Source organism: Asparagus officinalis, chromosome 10, assembly GCF_001876935.1.
Source record: "Asparagus officinalis chromosome 10, Aspof.V1, whole genome shotgun sequence".
Taxonomy (NCBI): Eukaryota; Viridiplantae; Streptophyta; class Magnoliopsida; order Asparagales; family Asparagaceae; genus Asparagus; species Asparagus officinalis.
This window is the reverse complement of record NC_033803.1, coordinates 2,821,234-2,829,530: the sequence shown is the minus strand read 5'-3', so window position 1 is coordinate 2,829,530 and position 8,297 is coordinate 2,821,234. Positions and strand designations below refer to the sequence as shown.

At 40.8% G+C, this 8,297-nt stretch overlaps 2 protein-coding genes across 2 annotated transcripts in view; one reads left to right on the top strand and one right to left on the bottom strand.

Annotated features, from left to right (window-relative positions):
- LOC109825683 (synaptotagmin-5-like) overlaps window positions 1-6,787 on the top strand; it is a 14,263-nt gene extending 7,476 nt beyond the window's left edge. The window contains exons 7-11 of the mRNA XM_020392552.1: window positions 3,153-3,233; window positions 3,491-3,576; window positions 4,511-4,736; window positions 5,081-5,248; window positions 6,146-6,787. Of these exons, the coding sequence (XP_020248141.1) occupies window positions 3,153-3,233; window positions 3,491-3,576; window positions 4,511-4,736; window positions 5,081-5,248; window positions 6,146-6,529 (945 nt within the window). The 3' untranslated portion in view covers window positions 6,530-6,787. The remainder of the gene's footprint in view (window positions 1-3,152; window positions 3,234-3,490; window positions 3,577-4,510; window positions 4,737-5,080; window positions 5,249-6,145) is intronic.
- LOC109825468 (cytosolic sulfotransferase 13-like) lies at window positions 6,874-7,614 on the bottom strand (the record flags this gene model as incomplete). Its single annotated transcript, XM_020392327.1, is given in 3 exon segments — window positions 6,874-6,995; window positions 7,028-7,077; window positions 7,080-7,614. Coding segments are annotated over 3 exon segments (693 nt in total), but the record flags the coding sequence as incomplete, so codon positions are not given.

Below are 8,297 nucleotides of genomic sequence, written 5' to 3'. Positions count from 1 at the left end.
TACACAGGCACTACAACAACAGGAGCTCGAGGATAGCTTGGTTTCCACTAGGCCAAGGCGAGTATACAAGCAGGTACAGAAGCTGGGGGCTGATCAACCCCTGAAGCACTATGGGCATGTTAATTTGGTGGAATACGCACTCTCGGTGGAGGAAGATGAGCCGGTCTCCTTCAAGGAAGCTATTCGGAACAAGGATAGCGAGAGTTGGTTGGCTGCGATGGAGGAGGAGATGGAATCTCTCTGGAAGAACCAAACATGGGAGGTGGTCCTATTGCCCGTAGGAAGAAAAACTATTGGTTGTAAGTGGGTGTATAAGAGAAAGGAAAATCCTTCAGAGCTCGGTGGTACAAGGTACAAGGCGAGGCTAGTGGCTAAAGGGTTTGCACAAAGAGAGGGTGTGGATTACAATGAGATATTTTCTTCGGTGGTGAAACACACATCTATTCGGGTGCTATTGAGTATTGTTGCTCATGGTGATCTTGAGCTCGAACAACTCGACGTCAAAACGGCCTTCTTGCACGGAGACTTGGATGAAGAGATCTATATGCATCAACCTCGGAGACTTGGATGAAGAGATCTATATGCATCAACCTGAGGGCTACAAGGTTGAGGATAAGGAGCATCACGTATGTCGCTTGAGGAAGTCACTCTATGGACTGAATGAGGGCTACAAGGTTGAGGATAAGGAGCATCACGTATGTCGCTTGAGGAAGTCACTCTATGGACTGAAACAATCTTCTCGGCAGTGGTACAAGCGATTTGACTCCTTCATGCTAAAGCATGGATTTTCCCAAAGCGATTACGATTGTTGTGTTTACATTCGGAAGCTTCGTGGAGGTGATTATATCTATCTCTTATTGTATGTGGATGACATGCTTATTGCATCGAAAAACAAGGTGGAGATAGATAAGCTGAAATCTCAACTTAGCAATGAGTTCGAGATGAAGGACATGAGCGCTGCAAAGAAAATACTGGGTATGGAGATTAGAAGAGAGCGGGCGAATCGACGATTATTCTTGAGTCAGAAGGGCTACATAGAGCGGGTGATCACGAGGTTCGGGATGCAAAGTGCAAAGTCGGTGGTGACCCCATTGGCTCCACACTTTAGGCTTTCAGGTAAACAATCTCCCACTACAGCGGAAGATAAGGCACACATGGATTGTGTCCTTTATGCTAGTGCAGTTGACAGCTTAATGTACGCAATGGTGTGTACACGCCCTGATATTTCACATGCGGTTAGTGTGGTCAGCAGATTCATGGCGAATCCGGGAAAGGCGTACTGGGAAGCAGTGAAATGGGTCCTAAGGTACTTGAAAGGTACCGCGGATACGGGTCTGTGTTTTGGTGGAGATACATGTCAGGTCGACGGGTATGTGGACTCTGATTATGCGGACGATCTAGATAGACGACGATCTATTACTGGTTATGTATTCAGGATACATGGAGCTCCAGTTAGTTGGCGATCGATGTTGCAGGCTACAGTGGTACTTTCTACAACAGATGCCGAGTATATGGCTATGGCGGAGGGAGTGAAGGAAGCATTGTGGCTGTGGGGTTTTCTAGACGATTTGGGTATCGAGCAAGAAAGCGTGAACTTGTGGTGCAACAGTCAAAGTGCGATTCATTTGGCGAAAAATCAAGTTCATCATGCTCGTACCAAGCATATCGACGTCAGATATCATTTTGTGCGGGATGTCATAGAGGAAGGCGATATTTCTCTCATGAAGGTGCATACGAATGAGAATCCCGCGGACATGTTAACCAAGGTGGTCACAGGCAGCAAGTTCCAGCATTGCTTGGACTTGCTTCATATCAGCCCGTGTTGATTTGCCCGAGAGGGCATGGCCCTTTGGGGCGATGATGGAGGTGAGGTGGAGACTATGTTGGAGAATAATTACAGAACTACGGTTAGCTTGATCCCGGTGCAGGGTACATAGGCAGTCGCGGTATAGTGACGCAGCTGGTTGGCCTGGTTTGGCCTGTATCTCTCTGGTGGAGCTCGTGGTGTTCTTCTGGTGGTCGTCCAAAATTTGAGGTTTATCAAATGATGTACGAGGTGGAGAATTGTGTACACTGGGGGACACACCCACGTGGGTGTGTCCTATCCTCTCCAGTCCATGACGAGCTCATGAGCTCGTGATGTCCCATCTCCGGATTTTCGGAGATTTGAGCGGAAGTCCTCCCGCGCCGCTTGCTCGTTTTTCGTGCGCCGCTTGACGTCCTGCGCGCGCGAATTTCTTTCCCGCGCGAGTTTTTCCTTTCCCGCCGCTAAAGCTCGCCAAACTGCTTCGGGTTTTCTCCTATAAATAGGAGGTGGTTGTGAAGTGTTTAAGTGTGGGAAAATTGTGGGAAAAATCTCAAGTTGAGTATTTTTGAGAGAAAAGAAAGAGAGGAAGAGAGAACTTGTATAAGTTTGGTATTTTTCTTCCATAGTGAAACCCCCTCCCGTGGACGTAGGCTAGTTTGCCGAACCACGTAAAAATCTCGTGTTTGTATTTGTCTTATCTGTGAGTTGCCATAGCTTGTAGGTTCCCTCGAGATTTCAGTCCTTGAACTGATGAGAGGAAGAGTGTATATTTCACTTTGATGAAATATATCACTTTCGATTCTTGTTTCCTTTGAGAAATAAGAATTTCATTATCTATTCTCGTTTCCTTTGAGAAACAAGAATTTAGAGGTTGACTTGTGCTTTTGTGGCAACGAAAGCCAGGGCTCTCTCTCAGATGATATCGCTTCCGCGGCGACGGGCGTGACTCCGCCCCAACACTCTCGTTCCTTGGTCTCTGTTTTCCATGTACAAAACATGTACATGTTTTCATTGTCATCTTATTCTTAGTTGGAGAATGTTTGATTTCTTAGGAAAACGCTAATTATTATCTATACTTTAACATATGCTTCAAGAATAGACTTGTATGTCTTCATTGTGATAATTCATGTTATGTGAATGGTTTTGGTCATCGATAATGATTTAACCTGTCTGGATACACATTTGATATGAGTAATATGACCGTCGTCCTTGGCAATTTATATTATTAGTTTCATCATTTAGCAGCGTGCTCCAGATTTTACTTCTGTATTGTTTTGATGTTCGAAGTGGTTTGGCAATTTACGTGGTTAATTAGTATGATATAGCTACGCTTGTTCTTTCTCAGCCAAAGCCTAGAATAGATTACACTTTAAAAGCTGTCGGAGGAAGCCTATCTGCTATTCCTGGTCTTTCAGACATGATAGAAGTAAGTTTAATTTTTTATAAAGTATCTTCATAAGCTTGTATTCTATATATATATTTTTTGAATGCAATTCCATCAATTAATAATATAAAAATCAATGTGATATTCTTTATTTTATAGGATACCTTTTTTGAATGCAATTCCATCAATTAATAATATAAAAATCAATGTGATATTCTTTATTTTATAGGATACCGTGAATTCAATTGTCTCAGACCAGCTCTAATATAAAAATCAATGTGATATTCTTTATTTTATAGGATACCGTGAATTCAATTGTCTCAGACCAGCTCCAATGGCCTCATAGAATTGTTGTTCCCCTTGGTGGTGTAGATGTGGACACGAGGTAAGCATATCATTTGTTTTTTTTTTTTCCTTTCACTTTTTATACTTTTTTAATCATCAAATTATGAAACAATGACGTTTAGGAATGTTAACATATTTTAAGGTTAGCTTGCACCAGTGCATTTATGCTAACAATTCTTATTTTAAGTGTTTTTTTCCCTTTGATGCTTAAGACAAATGATTGAGCATAGCAAATGCTTGAGCTTAGAAAACCATGAAATTCTAGTGAACTGTTTTCTTTTATATGCACGATGTTGCATAAAAACTGATGTGTAGCAGCCAGTAGTGAAAGTTTTTGCTGTGATGTACTATATAACTCAATGCAATTTGGCCATATTTTCTACCTTGTACTATATAACTCCATGCAATTGGGCCATGTTTTCCACCTTCTCACTTCATATCTATGAATTTCAGTAAGCAACTGCAATTGTTTAGATCAATATTTGTTTTAAATTTTCTGTGTATAGTCTGCTACAGCCATCCAATGTAGTCCACAAAAATGCAGAATAGAAGTGTTTGATGCATCCAGTACTCGGCCTATTCATCTATGAGTTCATTCACAGTCAAACTCTAGATACTTGTATTGTTAATGTATTATTTGAACATTTTGTTGGAGCTCCTTCTTCTCCCTAATATATACATTAGAATGCTAGCATTCTCCTGAATGTTATATAAATGCTTCATTAAGGGCTAGTAACTGACTGTAGTTCTTATGTATGATCTTTGGGTTTCATTAACTTTTGGGTCGTTCGTTAGTTCACATCATTATATACAGAAGCATTCTTCTTTTGATAATGAATACATGGAGATTATTTGTCATTTTGGCTCTTAAAGAATAAATATGATACCCTTTGGTGAATCTGACTACAGAACAGACCGGCTTGATTTATAGTTATAGACTTATAGTAACATTGATATTCTTTTTGTTTTTGCAGTGAACTTGAGCTTAAACCTCAAGGAAAGCTTACAGTAACTGTAGTGAAGGCTAGTGCTTTGAAAAATAAGGAAATGATTGGTAAATCCGATCCTTATGTGGTTCTGCACATACGTCCCATTTGGAAGGTTAAAACAAAAGTGATCGACAATAATCTCAATCCAGTATGGAACGAGACATTTGAGTTGATTGCTGAAGACACCGAGACCCAAGCTCTTATCCTTGAGGTTATGATCTTCTTTCAGTCGCAATTCACTTCTGGTTTTGTGTCTTCTCATCATAGTACACATTTATGTTGGATTAACAGTTCTATGCAGTTTATCATATTTTTATTTCACATTTTATTTAGTTTTGGATGAATTAATTCAAGACGTCCATATAGCTATAGCTATTGATTATTTCTCTATTGATTGATTGTGAGTGATAAGGCTCAAAGAATTAATACATGCATAAGCAGCATATAACTTAATGTGGAAAGTGATATTTTTATTTGTGTCCATAATTAACAATTTAACATTCTGGCCTTTTTACTTAGGTTACATAACCATTCAACTTGGAAATTTTCGGACAGGTTTTTGATGAAGACAACCTTGCCCAAGACAAAAGATTGGGTGTAGCCAAGTTGCCATTGATAGACCTCGAACCTGAAAAAGCAAAAGAGTATGACCTCAGATTGTTGCCGTCATTGGATATGCTGAAGACCAAAGATAAAAAGGACAGAGGGATTCTCACTGTTAAGGTTTGTATTTCTTTCTTTCTTACTATCACGTTTACTTTCTTAAAGGATCTCATGATTCATGATGTTGGCATAGCTAAGATGTAGCTAAGATGTAGATACCTATCCAATGCCACTTCAGTTGGGTATCAATATTAAGGGTTAAATATATTCTTGAAATTGTTTTTTTGGCACGTTTACTTGATATTCATAGTCTTTAGCAAAATGTAAACTTCATCCATAAATTTTTTACGACGTATATTAGAAGAGATGGCAGCCGTTTTTGGATGACAGCTATTGAATTTAATTTGTCCATGCTAGTGTGCTAGTATAAGACTGAGGCTAGCAACACCCTTTATATATGAATTGTTTGTTTGCCCACATGAATAAGAACATTGATGAATTGACATTGATGAATTGTTCATTCTTCCACCTATCGCTCCCAACTTGTTTCTTCAATCATCCTCCTTTATACTAATTTCCTGTGGCAGGTGATTGTCCTAACAAAACCGAGTGGAAGAGTAGGATTCATGTAGCTGATCCCAAAATTTTGGGATAAAGTCTTTCATTCTTGTCATTTGGTGAAATTGTGGTGCCTTGAGTCTTATCCTATTTTGATTATGTCCATGCTGCATTAATTTGCATCCGTCATAATAATAAAAAAATAGGGTTAATTGCACATTGACTTCCTGTAGTATCACTATTTTGAATTTACAACGCCTTCAATCTCATTTTGGCATATAGACCCTCTGCATAAAATATTTTTTTTACCCTTAACACTCTCAGACTCACTAATTTCACAAAGGCGGAATATCTACCAAAATTTCACCGAGGGAGTATATCTGCCAAAATGGAACTACAGGGATAGTAAGTTTACGACAATATTCTGAACAATCTAAACAATACCGCCCATTCTTTCAGGTTGTGTACCACATATTCACCAAAGAAGAACAAATCGCAGCACTCGAAGCAGAGAAGAGATCTCTGGAGGAGAAAAAGAGAATGAGGGAGACCGGTGTGGTAGGGACTGCAGTCGACGCTGTGGGTGGGGCAGCGTCGATGGTAGGGTCAGGAGTCGGGCTAGTTGGCACTGGTGTCGGTGCTGGTGTCGGGCTCGTTGGGACCGGTGTCAGTGCTGGTGTTGGGCTCGTTGGGAGTGGACTGGGTGCGGTTGGGTCTGGTGTCGGGACTGGTGCTGGTTTGGTTGGGAGTGGGCTGGGTGCAGTTGGTAGTGGGATTAGTAGAGCCGGTAAGTTTATGGGCAAAAGTGTGACTAATCAATTCAACAGTGGCCGGAGGACGTAGGAAATGGACTGTGGGATTGTGGTGCTGAGAGAAATGGGATCTCAAAAGCATGAAGTTTACTTATTCTCTCTCTCAAAAGAAAAGATTTATTCTATAGAGGAACCTGTATGGGATTTTGTCCCCCCTTGTGATTTTCAGAAGCTTGTTGATTTCTTTGTAGCTCCATGTTATCTTTCACACTGTTGGAATTAGCACGAAAACAATGGAATTTGTCAGATTCAAATACTTCTATAAAACACACCCAAATTTTGATAGAAAGGATGTTCTGATCATTTTGACATTGCCTATGAAATTTCAGGCACAATGTTAACATTATCATCAATCCATCTTAAACACATCATTATATTGAGGACAGTATTCAATTGACAAATCCAATGGCGCCAAATCTCTGCTCTGTCACCGTCCTGAGCCTCTCCGCCATCTCCGGAGTCAAATAGTTCCTCCAATCCCCAAACTCCACCAGCCTCTTCACCTAAGCCTCAGGCGACCTCTTCAGAGATCCTCATACTTCATAAACATTACCCTCTCCGGCTACTCCCCGCTTGCTTCCAATACTCTGTCACATTGTCCCAGAACGGGCCTGACGTGTAACCTCCGGCCAGGAACACCTCCAGGAAGCCCTCCAGTCTTGTCATCTCATGCGCATCTGGGACCACGCTGTTGATGAACTTCCACATTGATATGAACGTGTCCATTGGGTTTCGACAGTAGCGAGTAGGGGGTGTGGGTGGCGAGCAGGTGAGGTGAGGGGAGGATGTCGAGGTCAGTTTGGCATAGATCTGGTATTCAAGGGTAGGGATGCATTGGTGAGGGTTGAGGGAGAGGAGGAGGGAGGAGAGATTTTCATCGGAGCGATGGAGGGCGGCGAAGGCGAGGGCTTTGAACCAGGTGATGCCAACTTTGGGGAGGGAGGAGAGGAGGATGTCGCTGGGGAGAGGGTGGAAGTGGTCGTGGGCAGCGAGGGTTCCATGGAGGATCTTGAGGCCGAGGCTGGCGAAAGAGCGCGGGAGGGTGGAGATTAGGGAGTCGTAGTTGGTGTAGAGGGAGGATTCTTGCTCTAGTTTTTGTTTGGTTTTTGGAGGGAAACATTTAGTACGTACATGGAGGTAATTTATCCATCAAGAGGTGTTGTGTTCGGATATGGATACTGATAAATCCTCATATATGAGTATTTTTTTTTCCACCCCTACTCTTGGTGATTAAAGTAAGGCCAACAGTTTCGTTATCTAGGCAATAAAGTTTTTCCGACAAGTTCTCCTGAATCTCTAGTCCACAATTTAAGGGATAAGGTAATCAAGTGTGTGTGTTTGATTACTCTTCACTAACCTACTTAAGATCTTAACCAGGTTAGTTTTGATCCAAATAGAGGGTGTTTCAATCCTAATTCAAATAAGGGTCTAAATTTAAACTAATAAAACTATGTTTAAAGTTGATCCAGTTTTATCCAAATAACAATTCAATCCATTAATGTTTTTGTATCTTCAATCAACCTCTTTTCATAATAAATTTTTATAGAAAACTTAAGTCTTTCACCTGAACTAACTGAATAGAAGAGTACAATTCATATAGCTAACTTCGAAAATCCTACAGACCTTCTCAGAAAACCATACAGAAAGGAATGAGATCTCATTTAGAATAGTAGGGAAACCTATCTAGAAAATACTTTAAGCATGACTGTTGTTAACAACTAACTTCAAGATTTATGTTGGAAGATACATTCAAAATTCTCCTATTTTCTTATATGATTTTCTTTTTATAAACTTTGTGT